General features: G+C 47.2%; 1 protein-coding gene and 1 long non-coding RNA gene across 4 annotated transcripts in view; one reads left to right on the top strand and one right to left on the bottom strand.

The window, feature by feature from the left end:
• The window catches only part of FLI1 (Fli-1 proto-oncogene, ETS transcription factor), a 122,651-nt gene that overhangs the window by 100,204 nt on the left and 4,687 nt on the right, over positions 1–17,760 (bottom strand). Inside the window, exon 1 of one of the 3 annotated variants that reach the window (XM_059184746.1) lies at positions 13,719–14,006. The exons of the other annotated variants lie outside the window; for them this stretch is intronic. Coding sequence (XP_059040729.1) covers positions 13,719–13,736 — 18 coding nt within the window. The 5' untranslated portion in view covers positions 13,737–14,006. Of the gene's footprint in view, positions 1–13,718; positions 14,007–17,760 lie in introns of those variants that run through there. 3 annotated transcript variants of the gene reach the window in all.
• LOC131838515 (uncharacterized) lies at positions 14,129–15,785 on the top strand. Its single transcript, XR_009356629.1, has 2 exons — positions 14,129–14,987; positions 15,219–15,785. It is a non-coding gene; the product is annotated as an uncharacterized LOC131838515 (long non-coding RNA).

The following is a 17,760-nucleotide window of genomic DNA, read 5'->3' as shown; positions in this document are numbered from 1 at the left end:
AATTGGTTAATTCTGATAAATTCGAAACCCAGTCCCATTGCCTGACCCTGGCTCGTCTATAAGACTTTCTGGGGTGAACTCTAAGAAGGCAGCGAGGATGACCATGGTACCGCTTTATCACATGACAGACCCAGTAGGGATACAGAGATCCACCGATCTCCAGAAGGAAAGGCTCAGAGGCTCTAGTGGCCAGAGCAGCACAGGAGCAGCTGTAGAAGCCTTCGCAGAGGCAACCTGGAAAAGTCTCCTCATGCCAGTTTTCCTGAAATGACATTGCCAGAGAAGTAGTCTGTTCTTTCTCCCTCCCTTTTCTAGAAAAAGTGCAGAAAATACAGGTATCCCTCAAGTTCTTGACCTCTGGGGAAGTGCTATGTTGCACCAAATACCCTATTTGAGAAAGGTTACTTCTGCCCTCTGGCCCAATATGCTCTTACTGAGGAGAAGTCCAAGGTCTGCACAAGGCTCTCTACAGACGGGATTATCAAGGCTAGGGTTGCTGTCTGAGATAAGCCATGGATCTGTGTTCTAGGATTCCTCACCGGTCATGGACCTGGTACAGAGCTCGTGGCAGAGTCCAGTGCCAGGAAAAGAGAGCCCTCCTGCTCGCACATGAGGGTGCCGTGCCTCCCTTCCCTTTGGCATTGCCAAAGCAGATGATGTGAGTCTTAGCACCCCAGTCGTGCCCAAAACCACGCTCACACCCTCCCCTCATGCCATCTAGTTTCCGAAGTCACTTTTCCTCTTTGAAATACCCTTTCAATGTCTTTTCATCCAGAGAGGCTTACATTGAGGACCGTGGTGGGCGATATCAGTGTGAATTACAACAGCGGATTAACCCTCTCCTCTCAGAAATATCTTGCCTGCCTCGGGAGGTAATTTCAGTTTCAATATGATTTCCATTTCAAATCAGTGATCTTTGTTTGAAAAAAAAAAAAGAGTGAAAGAAAGGTCACTAGTAACATTTGGGTGGCTGCATGGTTACTTATCTATCTAGCTGGTGTCTATGGAAAATGCCATCTTCAGTTCCCCAGGAGTATTATACAGTTTTAAGGAAATAAGAAAGCATGAATTCATGAAGTCTTGATAACTTTGCTCCTGGAAACACTCTTATTGCAAATGTGTTGCTTGGGCCCAGGAATACCCAAGTTCTGCTCTGAGTAGCTTTTGCCTGGTTCTCATCTTCAGATGCATCCCAACCTGAAACCTGAAATCTCTCCTGTGCACTGGCCTGTTATCTTCTTTTTTTTTTTTTTTAAGATTTTATTTATTTATTTGACAGAGATAGATCACAAGTAGGCAGAGGAGCAGGCAGAGAGAGAGAGAGGGAAGCAGGCTCACTGCTGAGCAGAGAGCCCGATGCGGGACTCAATCCCAGGACCCTGAGATCATGACCTGAGCCGAAGGCAGCAGCTTAACCCACTGAGCCACCCAGGTGCCCCCTGTTATTTTCTAAGAGTGCTGGGGCATACTATCATTTGACAACTTGCGATATTTGCCCTCGGCCATAAAGGGGCTACAGAGAACTTCCTTAGCCCCGTCCCTTTTTCTCCGGGTTATGCCTAAAGGGTTTTCAGAAATAATGCGCAGGCCAAGTGATAAGGGGTGATATGGCATCATCCAGGCAAGAGAGGAAAGCAACGCCTTTATCCCAATTTCTGGAATTTCTTCTTCAACAGACGTCAATGACCCTTTGGATAGCCTTCAAAGCTTCTTATAGGCAGGTTTCTGGAGCTAGAACTTTGAGTATTGCTGGAATAAGATCTCTAAAGAAGAGAGTTCCTTTGTTGGCCTGTGGGGCTGAGTTAGGGTAACAAAAGAGTAAACCCTCAATATAGAGGTGATCTAGGTAACTCTTGAAAGCATGCCTGTGTGGGGGGGGCTGGGGGGTGCTCGTGGGGTGTTAGTGAGGAGAATGGGCTCAATCTTCCCCTTCGAATGAAATCAAACTACCACTAGGATGAGTTCAAGGGGCTCGTTGACCCCCAATAATTGCATGTGAGGTCCATCGTGATAGTGTGCGGCATGTTGTGGAAAACTGCGAAGGCAGGTCCTCGGCCCCTATGCCCTGAGAGTGAACATTTTTAAAATAATAGCTTCTTCGGTACTAAATTATGTTTGGTCCCAAGTATCCTTGGAGCTCTGGTTTTCTTTGTTCTGCCAAAGGAAAAAGGAAATAAATCAGGAAGCTGGGCCAGTCCACAGGAAGTCTCACTCAGGCTGATAAAGGCACCCATGTGAGCTCGCCGTGGAAGCAGTTATAAGTCAATCAGCCTTGAAATAACAAGAAAGACTATTCAGGAGAAACTGGAGTTCCACTCAGCTTTTCTCAGTGGTTTCCTTTTAACCCTGCAAAACATTCCCTTCTTTGTGTTTTGTGTAAGCTCCCAATCTGGGTTGGTGTGTTTTTAAGCATGTGTAGTGTATGTGTGGCATCTGTGTGTGTGTGTGTGTGTGTATGTATGAGGACAAGAGAGAAAAGGGGGAGGTGGTAGAGGAGGAAGCATTGTCAAGGCAAAGAATGTGCCATTCTTTATGAAGCTGTAACAGTCTGTCTTTTTTTCATTTCGTTAGCCCACAAAAATAAAACAAAACCTGTTGGTTTCATGCTCACTTGCCTGCTGTCCTCATATTATACCTGTTGGTGAAGTCAGGCAGGGAATCTTCCCTGGGGAAAACACAGGGCTTAGGCCTTCTTGAGTAAAGGGTGGTAAAGAATTGAGATACCCCACGAATCTGACCCATGCAGGCTAAGGATGGGGTCATGTAGACTAAGGGACATGACAAACAACAACAAAACCTCCAAGGTAGATGGTTCGACTAGGAGCCTAAACTTCATGGATGTATGTGTCAACGGGCAACGTAAAATTGTGGCTATGCTCTATGAGCTTGGTAAGCAAACGGGATTAGGTTCAAATCATTGCTATTCCACTTTCTGCCTTCATGACCTTGGGTAAGTGACTCCACCTTTCCAGAACGGAAGTGGTGAAGTCTTGATAACTTTGCTCCTGGAAACACCCTTATTGCAAATGTATTGCAATGTACAGGGTTGGTATAAGGATCAAAGGCGGGCATGTTTATAAAGGTGAACACAGATATTGGCACATAGTAAGAGCTAGAGAAATGGCTTTTTTTTCCCTTCTGATGACTCCGATTGCTCCTCCTTCCTCCTCATGCTATCCCTCCTCAGATGGCAGGCAAGTGAGTCTCTTGCTCTTAAGTAAGAAGTAGGGAAAGACAGGCCATAGCTAGAGACATTGGGGTTCATGTAAAATAGTGGGGGATACAGTTTCAAACTGAATTGGGGCTTTTTTGGGGTTGACTGTGTTTTTACCCCTAGCATAGCATCACTTCCTGTTTTAAGAAGAAGAAAAAAAGCCTTCCAGAAAATTCATTAAGAGGCTCAAAATTCTTCTTGGACATCAAATAAGTCCTCAAAATATCGTTTTTTAAGAGTTAAGTGTAAATGAATCAAAACCAGACGAATTCAATTTCCCTTCAATTAAACAGGATTTTTTAAAAGTTCAGGGGAAAGGTGCTTGGGGCCAAATGTGCTTTGGGTTTTAAATGAGACCAAATTTTGAAAAAGAGTATAAGACCCCATAGCAGAATCAGGCCCTATTCTTAGTTTGTATTAATGCAAAGGGATTAGCACAGCTCCAGTGTCACTTGGTAATAAAAACAACCAGCTCACAGAAAGTCACAAAGCACCTCCTAAGAGTTCCAGGCTTCAACTAGCCTCAAAGATCATTCTAGAATTTAGCCCCGAGATTGTGGGGAAGAGCCACATGGGCCCAGACAGAACTTCTATGAAAGGCTCAGTCATCCATGCCCCCCAAATAAGAAACGGTTTTAAAGACTGCCAGTGATCAGAGTTTTATGAGCATGGAAGCTGAAAGGAAAATTTGAAATGATACCTTCACTGTATGCACCAGAAAACATTTAGCATGAGAGATTTTACATGAATTCTCAAAGACTGAAGTGACTTGCCTAAGACCCCATCACTCATTTACGTCAGAGCTAGGCCTGGAATTCAGGTCTCTGGATCCTAGGCTGGGCTGTTTTTACTTACTTACTTACTACAAAGTAGGACCCAGAAGTCTCTGAAATCAGCACATTTGGGTTAGAATGCTGGTGTCCAGCCCCTTTTTTACAAATCTATTTCTGAAGTCCCTATTTATTTATTTATTTAAATTTATAAAAGTAATATATACTACTGACTTAAAAAAAAAGAAAGACTACCTAAGTTTATCGTGTGGAAAAATAAAAGTTTCCCAGAGGCAACCACTGTTAATAGCCTCTTGTATATTCCTCTAGAAATTGTCTATGCATAAACATGCATATGTGTGCATTTTCAACTTTTTTTCTTTTTTTTACAAAAACGAGATCACACATTTTGTAACTTGCTTTTTTCCATGTGACATTATGCCCCGGGGAAGAGTCTAAATCAGTGTATATAGACAATTGATTTTATTCAACAGAATAGTTGCATGGTATTTTCTTATAAGCATCATCTATAACATATTTAACAAGTCCTCTATTGATGGAAGTTTAGATTCTTCCAATTTTTGCCATTACAATGGTACAATAACCGTCATGTGCATACATCTTTCATATCCGACTGAACATGTCTGTAAGCTAAATTTTTAGAAATTGGACTTGTTACTGAATTTCTGTAAATATTTAATATCTCAATCATTGTTTCTGATTGATGTTTCCAACTGATGTGTTCTCCAGAATGACTGTACCAAGCTAGACTCCCACCCACAAGGTAAGACAGTGACTTTTCTGTTTACTCTAACATGAGGCAATTTTAAACTGTTTTAATCTTTGTTACACTGCACTCATAGATAATAGATGTTGGAATTTCATGATTTTCATTGGACTATCATTAGGCACATGCTTGCAGTTCTTTTCACAGGTCTATTGGCCATTTGTATTTCTTTTTCTAGCATTGTCTGTCATAGCATTTTTGCCAACCTTTCTGCTAACTGGTCTACCTTTTTCTTATTGTAAGAAATCTGATATCCTGGGACTTTTGTTTTTTGTTTTATTCCCTAGAAATATTCTTCCTCAGGTTCTGATTTATCTTTGCATTGATCTATGGTGTTTTTCCTCTGTGTTCAAATATATGCAGAGGACCTACAGCTAAGAAAGGGAGAATAAGAAGTCCTTCCCTTGGCTGAAACCCTGGTTTTCCAAAAATGTCCATACAACAGACTAGTATCACCAAAAGTGAAGGGGCGATGGAAATTATAAGCCAGATGTTATCCTTGGGAAAATGTTCCTATACTTCTTTATGGTAAAAAGCCACAAATAAAGATTTGCCCAATGAGTATTGCTGCTTTTGGAATCTCCAATAGTCAGACCTTAAAATCCAAAAGCAGAGAAAGCCCTATTCTCTACAGGTTCAGAATAAATATTATAGGCAACTTGTTCTTCTTCACTTATGTGGAGTTCTGTTGAGAACTGTGCCTGGTTGTGTCATTCAGTTTAGGGTTGAATGAATAAATGAATGAGTATGAATTAAGTAATGACTTTAGCAAAATGACTCTTCAGGCATAAAAATTTAGATTAAACTCTACGCATTTACACAGATGGTAACAGCATTAACTTAAAGACAATTTGAAAACGGAGTGATTTTATAATAATAACTGTTACCACATTTCTGCTATATGAACTATAGTGCAAAATTTTTCGTGCTTGGACTCCTTAACACCTAAAATCAATGAATCCCCATATATCCAGACCCAACAACTCTGCTACTGGAATGTTAGATTCCAGGAGACATGTGAAACCCACACGGGTTAGAGTTCCATGGCATGCGTAATTCTGGCCTCCTGCATGTGTGCACTGCGATGAGACATGGGTCTTTGATTACCTTGGACACATAGCACTGTCTGAGTAAATGGGCCCTGCTCGAGGTAAATGCAAAAACATTTCAGTTTTCAAATCTACATTCCCTAGGAGGTAACTTGAAAAATGTACATACTCTGGGATTTTGATCATGAACTAAGTGGTAGGTACCCTGTTTCCCAAAGAGGGGAACTAATGTTAAATATGCTGGCATTTTGGTTCATTTTTGTAAGTATAAGCAACTCAGAAGCTGCCCTGAAGTGGGACTGAATGATCTGGAAATGAATCTGAACACTTAATCTCTGATCCTGTTTGGAATGGTGGTGATAACTGAGTTTCTGGGGTGCTTGGTGAAATTTCACCATGAGGTGATGGGCACAACCAAAAGATGAAAGTCTATCAGACCTGTTTGACTTTCTATCGAAGTTAGATTGGAGTCTCAGGGAAACAACATTTCCTTTTGTCTCTTCTCAATTACTATCTGCTGACTCATTGTCAAAGGGAACTGAAGTTGTACCTCCAGGATAGCTGCCTAATTGAAAAGAGGGCTTGTGGTGCACCTGGATGGCTCAGTGGGTTAAGCCTCTGCCTTGAGCTCAGGTCATGATCTCAGGGTCCTGGGATCAAGGCCCAAACTGGGCTGTCTGCTCAGCGGGAAGCCTGCTTCACCCTACCCCCACCCCTGCCTCTCTGCCTACTTGTGATCTCTCTCTCTCTGTGTGTCAAATAAATAAATAAAATCTTCAAAAAAAAAAAAAAAAGAGGGTTGTGGTGTAATCTCTAGAACACTGAGACAGAGGACACATTTAAATGAGTTAAAGGAAAAAATCACATTTTTATGAGCTCTGGTGAAGTAGAGTTTCTCCTCCTTCTCCTTACTCCTTACTTAATAAACAGGCATCTTTAAAGACAGTTGAGGGGCGCCTGGGTGGCTCAGTGGGTTAAAGCCTCTGCCTTCGGCTAGGGTTATGATCCCGGGGTCCTGGGATTGAGCCCCATATCAGGCTCTCTGCTCGGCAGGGAGCCTGCTTCCTCCTCTCTCTGCCTGCCTCTCTGCCTACTTGTGATTTCTGTCTGTCAAATAAATAAAATCTTTTAAAAAAATAAATAAATAAAAAATAAAGACAGTTGAGAGCATGGTCTGGTTCCCTGAGCATATCACTGGCTCTCAAATCCTGTCAATTATTCACTTCCTGGGGCCTCTTGTCCACCTGTGGGCAAGTGATGGAGCCACTCCCTCTCCATTTCCTAAGGAACTGGATGTGGACAGGAAGGGTTTCATGTCTAAGAGATTTGTACATCTGTGTTGGTCATACCTCTCTTCACGACTTTTTGATTCCTCCTTTCTAGACCTAAATTCTTGTTATGGTATTGAAGGTGTCCGGAATACAATTCCAGCCAATCTTTCCCCTCCTCCTTTTCCTTAATATGTACCCCCTTCCCCCCGCCCTCACCAAAGTATTCTGATTTCTGAGAAAGCCCCTGAACTGTATCTTCTTGGGCAGTCCTGCCCATCCTTCATAGCCAAGGTCCAGGTCTACCTACACCAAGAGACTGTGTGTATAGAAAAAGCAAATATTCTGGAATCAGAAACCCAAGGCTCGAAACCCAGTTGTGCCATCCATCAGCTGTCATTTTAGATAACTTAGCTAACCTCCCTGAACTTTAACTTCTCCTATCCAAAATGGAGGCATGATGGTATTATCTCCTACTGAGCTGTTTTGAGGATTAATGATGAAGGTTTATGCAAAAGTGCTTTGTAAATAGAAAGGACCATATGGATAACTATTGGGGTTAGGTCTTTCTGGGTCTCTCCAGTTGAAATTGCTCCTTCCTTCCTTGAGGTCAGCATAACACTTGTTGCATTCATCTGTGCACACACCCGGCTTATCCTGATGTCTTCAGAAAGCAGCCTCTTTGCCACTGGTATTCTATCTACCTTGACCCCATTCCCTTACCCTACATTACAGTCACGCAAAAGACCTTACTGATTTGCATGGTTTGCTGTCTTGCGTTAATATGGCTGGCATCAGTTTATGATGCAAATGAGACTAAGATTATAGATCCCCGTAAAGCCAGCCAGCTTCCCTCACCAAAAGGATTATTCCCTAGACAACCTAATCCTGTTAGACTTCCATGATATTGGCGCCAAGGGGGACGATATGGGGGTAACAAAACCCCACCCATTGCCTCTGGGAAACATCTCAAGGCTATAGGCCACTGACGTTGGGTGTAAGAGGTCAGTAGGAGAGTGAGAGTGACGTCACTTAGTAGTACCATCCCATCGATGAACTAATACGTGGATAGGATGAGCACTGTAGATGTAAATCATTAAAACAACAGAAAATGAAGCAGAGTACAGTCTTCTGCAAGGAAAACACACCTGCACAGATCTGAGGTTACTAAAAAAGCTGTTATTCTGGTTGATGATTTTGTGAGATTGTGTGCGTGTGTGTGTGTACATAGAGACCAATGTCCTTTAGCCTTCTCAGTTTGTCACAAAACAACACGCCAAAGATAGAAAGACTGTTCCAACGACAGGCCAAGAAAAGAAAGTCACGTTATTCAAAACAAAACAAAACAAAAACATTATTCTAGACCCAAATAATGTAGCTAATTGTCTAAAATGAATTAAAATAGTAGATTTTTAATTCTCACTCTAGAGAGTCTGTCCCTAATCTGAAAACCCCTCTATCAAGCTTCAGATAGAATAAGACCTTTTTTCAGAGCAGACTAGGATGGCTTGAGTCCTGACTTACAATTTGAGGATAGTTTTTGAAGTTTGAGGTAGGATAAAGGCCTCAGTGCATTAGAAATCCTGTCTGGTGATTCATCATCATGAAGATTTTCCCAAATTTTACTTTTATTTTTATTTTTTTGCTGGGGCAACTCAGTTCTAGCATTAGACCAATGTTACATTTCTAGAAAACAGACTGGGTTTAAATCAATCACTTTTTAAAACCGAATGCCACGTTAACCAGATAACCCCAAATATGAGCAGACATTGAAATCTGAACTCTTATTTAATGCAGTTGTTATTTAAGACCTACTTACTACACAGTCTGAAAGATGGGTCTATAATTTATATTGTAATTCATCTGAACATATTTTGCTTAAATCATCAAATACTCAATTATTAAAGGAATTGAAATAGGAATTCGGCCCACCTGCCCTTGGTCGGTAGAGGGACCTATTGGTTATTTAAGCAAAATCCTTTATTTTTTTGTTGCCTTTTGATAATGGAGACTTTGTTTGTCTATAGGAAAAGAAGGATTTATTTTGGAAAACAGCTATGTAAAAATCCTATTTGAGAATTTGGAATTCTTTTTAAAGTATGGATATAATTCAGGATGGCAGTAATAAATTTTTCATTAAATAGCAGATACATCTTTAGCTCAAAGTGCCAAATTCCTCATGGTTTTTCTTTTTAAGGCTTCTCTCTCTGTCTCTGTCTGCCTCTCTCTCACACACATGATCGCCAGGATTCTGTAACTCATGGTATTATAATGAAAGCAAATGAAATCTTCGCAATGTGGTGGAAAGAACACTAGCCTGAGGGTTAGGATCCCTGAATTCTCCTCTTGACTCTGTCAGTGGTTAGCTATGTGATCTTAGGTAGTGCATTAAACAACTCTTAGCCTCAGTTTCCCCACCCACAGAACAAACATATTGAGCTCAATAATCTCAAAAGTTCTCAAGTTGCAAACCTACAGATCTGCTTTGAATGGCAGGAGAAGTGGAGGGAAGATTTTTGTGGGAATTATTCACCAAGGAAATAGGATTCATCATTTATTAAATACCTGAAGGAAGCAATTCAATGTGGTCACAGGGACAGAGAAATTGACATCGTGCTGTTCTGCCTGGCATTCTCATGACTCCAGGAAGGTTAAAAGGTAGTGGTGAGGGGGAGGGGGGTTGTACAATTCACTCTTCAAAGTCAAGGTAGCACCTATTTTTGAGGACAGACGTAGAGTCTTTGTTCCCAGGGTTCCTCACTCTGTTGCTTTCTACTCAGATACCATCCCGAAGTTTCCAGACTGGAAAGCATTGTCTTGTCAGCCTTAACCTACCCTCCTGGCCCCCATCGGCCACACACACACTCTCTGCCGGCTTACAGAAGCCAGTGGGGACCTCCCCCTATGTTTCCCATTTTGTTCTCCCATCACTTAAGGGATTGTATGGTGCTGCCATTTCCCAAGGCAAACGATGTAGACTGACAGTTTCTCTGCTCCATTATGACTTTATCTGAAGCATCCTCCCCTGGTATCCTGACTGATATGGCTACATCACCTTCTACCCCCTAACCTGCCTCTTTGTTCTTCAGAAAGTGGATCAACCCTAGACACAAAATTATTTATTTAGATGTCTGCCCCTACTATGAGATGTACATTCTAGCAGGGTTTTGATAACCTCTTTTATTCTCAACACAGAAAGCAGAGACTTGGAACATAATAGACACATAATCAGTATTGGTTGAATTAATAAAATATGTATTATGGGACACCCAGACTTGTGATCCAGTGCTCTGACCAATCGATCCCTGAAAGTCCTTAACCCCAAGGAGAAATTCAGCAAACGGGCATTCCACTAAGGTACCAGACTTTATTTAATCCTCACTGTGGTTTCTGGCAAGGGAGTGCTTTGGCCCCACTTTACAGATGAGAAAACTGACATTCAAAGACCTGAAGGGCCTTGCTGTAGGGCACACAGCAGCTGAGTAGCAGCTGAGAATGAACTCAGATTTCCTGACTTCAAGTCCGCCCCACATTTCCCTGTTTCATTCACCAAGTCTGCATCTTCTCTGATTGTCTCTCCATCTTTAATGGTACCATGTGCATTGAATCAAGCTTTCATAGATGGAGGAACTAGATTCAGTGGAAGACTGCCTAGAACAAAGATGCAGGTTTTGAAACCGGGTCATCTTCTGAGCAGCAACCAGTATCACGTGATTTTCAACACTGATAATATCACTGTGGGGGCAGGGGTGAGATAAGTGTTGTTTAATATCGCAGGTTAACTTGTCTGTGGCCAAAGTAGAGCAGAATGGCTCCTGCAAATTTTGGTCTTCCCAACATGACTCTTTAAAGCCTTCCCAGGAGACATTCTTGGGAAGGAGGCAGGAGCACGACACAGAAGGACTTACAACAAGGGCGGCAAAATTAAGATTTTGAAATCACATGGAGTTCTGCAAATTATGCACAAAATAAAAAACTTCCTTAAAGCAATCAGACTTCCCTGGCCTAAGTATCTCCTTAGTGTGGAGACTCATAGGTATTTTGAAATATTGACATGCCTTATATTTGAGGAAGAAATATGCAGGTGCATAAAAATCATATTCCAGAATTACTCAAAGATGATTTGTCAAGGTCACTCAAACTGGGAACACACATTCTAGATTTCTGTCTACAGACCTCCATCTGTACAGGACAGAATTTCATGGACATGCAGGCCTATGTCCTTATAAGAACGTATAAACATGGTAGTTTAGGAACCGAATATTGGAAAGATATACTGTATAGGGACTTTACTTCCCCTGTTTCATTTATACAAAGATTTTGAAGTTCAAACAGGTTCAGTGGATCATACATTCTCGTGTGAGAGGCTAGAAATCCACTAGCCTCCCCTTGTCCACTGTCTCCTCCAAACACAGTGTTTGAACCCCCGTAGGAATGGGGTCTAGGAACCTCAAGATCCAAAGGTCACAGAGGAATCGGAAACCGTGGCTTTCGCACAATTTAAATACCGAAGCATACATTAACAGCGCCATCCTTGAGCATTCTGGGGACTGAAGTCCCGCCCCAGGACTTGAGAAGCCACTGCTCTGTGGGTGTGTCTGCAGAACCAGGTCACCTGGAAGAGGGACAAGGGTGCTCCCGAGGAGGGGCTGGAGGGGCTGGAGGGACTCACAGGCTCCCACTGCCCACAGGAAAAAGAAGACCTTCCCCTCCATCCTTAGCATGAAGGACCAGGGCCCTCATCTCAGCCTGGTTTCCCTGCCTGCCATGCCAATCCTTGTGTGTGTCTCTAAAGAGGTTAGCACATCCTGGGTACACAGACCACAGCTTCCTCCATTTGCTCAGGGCCATAGAGGTCTAAGCATCATGGAGATATTGCTTCACTTCTCCTTAGGGTGTCCACATCAAGACCCTGGAGCCATCTTGCCACCCTTCCAGATCAGAGGCAGAGCTTCTGGGTAAGTGGTAAGTGTCCTAATGTGAGAGAGTCTTCTAGAGTGGAGCATCCTTTTACCAAACCAGAGACACCCAGACATTTGCAGGCGCACACCAACATGAAAACAAACAGGTGTAAGTGACCAGTGGCCACCTCCACACTCGCCGTAGGAACACTCCTCACCCCCGCACACTTTAAACTGGATGAACCCAGACTCACGCAGGCTTCCCCCTGAACTCGGTACAATCAGTTATCTCATCTCCAGATTTTCAAGTTCCTTCTCTTGGTGCCTTTTACCTAAGTCAGCGTGTTTCAAACTTTCAGAAAAAAAAAAAAAAAACAAAAACTTAGAAAATAAAAACCACTACTCCACCCAAATGATAAAAATCTCTTAAATTCTCCAAGCACAACATCTTCATCTTCCCTCTCCTCTAAACTCAGTCCTGAGCAAGGAGTTGATTCCTTTGGGTTCTGGGGAATGGCAGGCTCTGCCAGTCCCCACCTCACCAGCCTAATAGTTTTTCCAGACTGACTCCTGCTTGGGGTTGCGGGACAGCCTGGAAGCCTACTCCTGGTCCCATTCATTCCTCTGGGTCCTCTAAGGTCAGTCACTTTAGGGGGTGTCCCTCCTCTCAGCTCCCCGGACCACTTCCCCCTTCCAGGAGGGGCAGGCAATCAACACTCCTGAAGTCTGACACAAACCCCAGACCCTCATCCATCCCTCTGGGCTGCATTTTGCAACTTAGAGGCAGGCTCGAGGTGTGGGGTGAGGATGGGGAGGGGGGTGGATTTGCCAGCGCGGTCGCAGGGGCTGTTGGCTCAGAGACGGCCACCGCAGGAGAAGCGGCTCTGCAGGGCGCGGGACCCTCTTTGGGAAGACGGTGGAGCCCTTGCCCTGAAGCCAGCGCACGGCTGGGAGAGGAGAGCCAGAGCCGCATGCAAGGCGCGGGGCAGCGGCGCCGACCCAGGCTGCAGAGGGATCCCCTGCCGGCGGAGCGCAGAGGCCGGCCCGGCAGTCTCGGGGAGCCGGCAGCCCTCGAGGGCCAGAAAGCTCCGCAACACAAGCACCAAGAGGAAGGGAAACCAGCTCGCGCTGACATGTAAACAGGGACTTCCATCTGGAGAAGTCCGCTCGCACAGACCCCCAGGCACACTCACTTGCACCCCGATCCGCTTGCAACCCATCCACTTGCCCGCCCCAAAGCCCTCCAGGCGGGGGGACCCCAGCTGGTGGCGGCTGCAGCTCCCGCCCCCGTCGCCTTCGGCCTCGGGGAAGAGGAAGCCGGCCCGCCAGGCGAGTGCCCAGCGCCGGGGCCAAGGCGCCCAGCTTGCCGGGTGGGAGTGGTGGACCCGAAGGTCTCCAGCCCCAGGCTTGGATCCGCGCCCGAGGTCCTTAGGTTTCATGCGGACCCACCCCGCCCGCAGCCCGGCCCGCAGCGCGTAGGGGGCAGCCGGACGCGACTCTGGGACAAGGGGTGCTGGGGGAGATCGCTGTCTGTGGTGAGCCCGGAGGGTCGCCCCCGCGAGTGAAACTTGCCACCCGAGCGCGGGAGGAGAAGGCGCGAAGCCGGGGCACGGAAGGAAGGGAGAGTAGCCACGTCTTCCGGGACCCCGGCGCCCTGCGCCAAGCCTGCCCTCTGCCTAGCGGCCCCGGCTGGACCCGCCGCTCCCGCGCCCACTGCCCCATCGCTTACCTTAATAGTCCCGTCCATTTGGCCAAGTCTGCAGCCGAGCCCCCCAATATTCCACACATTGACCCGGTTGCAGCCTGACCTCGCAGCCCCTTCGGATTAGCCCGGCGCGGCCTCCCTGGCGCCCTGGGCCCTCCCTGCGTGCCCCCCACGAGCGCCCTGCCCTCGCTCCCCTGTGCACGTTTGTTGTTGTAGCGGAGCGAAAAAGAGACAGTTAACCGGATGAAACTTTTTTTCAGCTAATTTTGGGAAGTGACTTCACTTTGCGAATCGAGGAGGAAGTCCTATCTCTCTCTCTCTCTCTCTCTCTGTGTGTGTGTGTCTCGCGCTCTCTTCTCCTCTCCCCTCTGCTCTCCCTTGCCTTCCCTCCCCCCACACCCCCTCTTCCTCCCCTCTGCTGGTCCTGCTTTTCGCATCACACACACTATATAAATATACCCGGAGATGCCCAGATACATTCATGCACAGCGCACACAGGATACTTGCTCCTGGGAGATAAGAGCGAGCCGGGAACAATGCCGGGGTCCACGCCCGGCGCCCGCGCCCTGATTCCCGCAGTCTGCACCCCCACCCCCAACACCTTCCCCCAAAGTCCAAAACCAAACGTCTTTGGCCTCCTTCCTTTTCCCGGGCCGTTGGCCGAAGGTGGCCCTCCTGACTCATTCACTTTCCGTTTCTTCCCACAGATACGTTCATTAATGCTTTTTCCAGCCGGAGTCAAACTTATTGGGGGTTGGGGGGGGCAGTTTACTCGGGCTGGGGATAACCTGGAGCCTACTGCCCGGGGAGATCCGGACGCAGACCGAAGCAAACCAACCATTTAAAAAAGTGCATCCAATGGGAATTTTTCCACTCGGGCCCTCGGCCGCCGAGACGCGGCAGACTCAGAGCGGTTCACCGGTCGACGCGGACTCCGGGCGGTTTCGGAAGGACCGTCGGGGGCGCGGACTAGGCTCCCAGCGCATTGTTAGCAGAAGGGCGCCCTCGGGGCAGCGCGCCTCGGCCCTTCGCTCCCGGAGAGCTCCCGGCGCCCGCCGAAGGCGGGAGCGGCGGCACCCAAGGCCACCTACCCGCGCCTTCTAGGGTCAAACCCCTCGCACTTTACCTGGACCCGATGGCCCAAGTCCCGGCGCTCGGCCAGAGCCGCCTATGCAGTGCTACTCCGAGCCCCGGAGAAACCTACACTACCGCGGACATTCCTTCTACGCTGGTCAGCAGGTCTCCAGAGCGCAGCAAGCAAGATCGCCGCACAGACTCAGACTTCCCCCTCGGGTGAGCCCCCGGGAGTCAGTGCTCAGGACCATCATGCGCACCCAGCCGGGAGGCCAGCCGGCCCTTGGCCCGCCTTGTCGGTCCCCGCCACCCGGAGACCTCCCCGGCCCCCCTGCATTGCCGCCGAACGCTCCAGCTGGGGCAGCCTCAGGAGTCCAGACGCAGCGAGGGGACCCCCCTCCCCAGCCTCCGAGCGCTCTCGGACTCCCTTCTCCCCAACCTCCAAAACAGGTTACCTTGTCCACGCTCTCCAGACCACGCTTTGGACTTTTTCACTTTTATTTAAGAGTCCACCCGGGGAAGGAGGAAAAAAAAAAAAAAATCCAGAGGAGATCCGAGTCAATTGGAAAGAAAAAAAATTCAAAAGGGTGTCCACAGCGGCGAAAAAGGTGACTTATTAATTCTTTATTTCTTCTGGACCAAGTGAGCCAGAAAGCTAGCTTGCCTTCCTCCCTCCCTCCCCCCACCCCCTCTCGAAATTAGTCTCATCAATTCAGCTCCAATTTTGGGTTCGAATACAGACGCGGGTCTGAACGTGACCAGACCTGGAGTGGCGGGTGCAGCCTGCCAGCAATTGAGACTCGGTGTGCTTATGGGGGAGTGGGGTGGGGGAGGGGTGGGGGTGGGTTGGGGGCCGGGCCGACCCCCCCACCCCACCTCCTGTCTGCTTCTCAATCCAGGGGTCTGCTCCGGGGCTCCCCAGAGACCGCCACATCTGGTTACCGCTAGCGGGGTCAGTTCCCCCCCTTTGCCTGGGGCCACCAGTTCTGGAGTTCAATTAAAAGAAATCAGACTTAACCCTTTCGTCTCCTCAGCCGGCAGCCTGCGCTCTCACTCTTCCCTTCAGCTTTTCCACATGCTTTCCAGAGAGGAAAGAGGTTAAAGGGAAAGGAAGAATGAATTACATCCTTTCAAACCCCAAATTGTTTCCTTTTCAGCCCAGACTCTGTCGACCTTCAAACGACAACAGGGCTTTCAGGCGGGTGCGGGGAGACCGCTTTCCACCCAGACCTGGCCAGAAACCCGGCACCCCCAGCTTCGTTGCCCCTTTCTCAGGCAGAAGAGATTCCAACTCTACCACCCGGAGGCCCCCTTCCTGGTCCTGGGCAAACACTGAGTTTGTTAATGGCCACCCCACACCAGCCAGCCGCTCCCCCTTCCTTCCAGACTCCTCCTAGTGCTGGAGAAGTCACCTCCATGGCAAAAATGTTGGCTAGGTTTCTCTTCCCACCTCCTATGAAGGGTGTCCAAGAGCATATATTCTTATCTACACTGCACTGATCAGGACAGTCACCCCCACACCCCCCTAGTACCCCCAACTCCTTTTAGCAGGAACTGCCTTTTCACATCAGGAAGTTGGTCAATATGAAACTACATTAAAACGAGGACTTGCCCTCCTGTTTTATTTTATCGTTTTTAAATATTTTATTTATTTGACACAGAGAGAGAGAGAGATCACAAATAGGCAGAGAGGCAGACAGAGGGGGAGGAGGAAGCAGGCTCCCTGCTGAGCAGAGAGCCCAAAAAGGGACTTGATCCCAGGACTCTGAGATTATGACCTGAGCTAAAGGCAGAGGCTTAACCCACTGAGCCACCCAGGTGCCCCCGCCCTCCTGTTTTAGCTGTGGAACTCAATAGCACTTTGTTTCTCCCGGGAGAACCAAAGCTATGGCAATTTCATAATTTGGAAGATGGAGGGGGGAGAGGCTGACATTGGCATAACTGTCACCCCTTTGTGACTCATGGACTGGCACTGATGCTATGCCTTTTGCTATTTACCAGCTCCTCCATGAGGAGCTCCTGTCCATTCACGATGTCCTCCAACCAGCAAAAAGAAGCCCCCCAGCTGGGAACAACAGCTCTCTGAGGGATTTGAGGCTCCCTCTACCCCATATTGACATGCTGGTAGGCAAGTTTGCCCCACTTATATAACTCTGGGTTTGAGGCTCAACTCCTGCTGCTGCTTCTATTTTAAATCCCAAAGGGGGAAAAAGCCCTAACCAAACACAACAGTAAACAAGTCTGCCCTGTTTCATGTGGTTAACACCAGACATCTGGAAAGATGGTTTGATCCTGGCAGCTCACATTGTTTTCACGAGCAGCCAAAGAGAATATTTTGAATGTTTGCATTGAGACAAATTGATAGAGAGCCTGTGGTAAGGCCGCTACAAATGAAAAGTGTCTTTGAGTTGGGGAACCCCTCCCCATCTCCTCACTCGCCCTCCCCTTTCTTTTTCCCCTCTCTCCCTCTCCCTTCTCCAAGCTTAGTGAGGAGCTGGTTACCCCAGCCCACACACTTGCACACACCCTCTTTCCTGGCTCACCAGAGACTGCCCTGCCTGCCTTTTCCAGACTGGGCAGGGCTGGTGCCTAGGAGCCAGTGCCGGCTACCCTCAGCGCCCACCAGCTTTCAAGTCGGGGAGCGCTGGCAGCCAAGGAAGTGGCCCAGCATGGAAAACAAAAGCTACCAACTGGGGGACCCACAAAACAACTCATGGCACCGTTCTAAGCCTAGGGTCACGTACAGAAAGCATGCACATGGAGGGTGAATATTTAGGAAAACATTTGGATTTTGAACATTTTCGCTGGAACTCTGGTCGAAGGACTTGCCTCTCACCATACGCACTTGACAGTATTTTCAAAGATGCGGAAGTCCTGCTTCCCCCCGGGAGGGAAGCGGCTGGGTGAAACGTGTCTTGGCTCGCTCAATGTCAGCCCTTTTGACCCGGTCAAGACTTTCCAGACGCGACTTCCTGGGCTTCTTAGGTCCCAG

This window comes from Mustela lutreola, chromosome 1, assembly GCF_030435805.1.
Source record: "Mustela lutreola isolate mMusLut2 chromosome 1, mMusLut2.pri, whole genome shotgun sequence".
In the NCBI taxonomy this organism is placed as follows: Eukaryota; Metazoa; Chordata; class Mammalia; order Carnivora; family Mustelidae; genus Mustela; species Mustela lutreola.
This window is presented reverse-complemented; position numbering and strand designations above follow the sequence as displayed.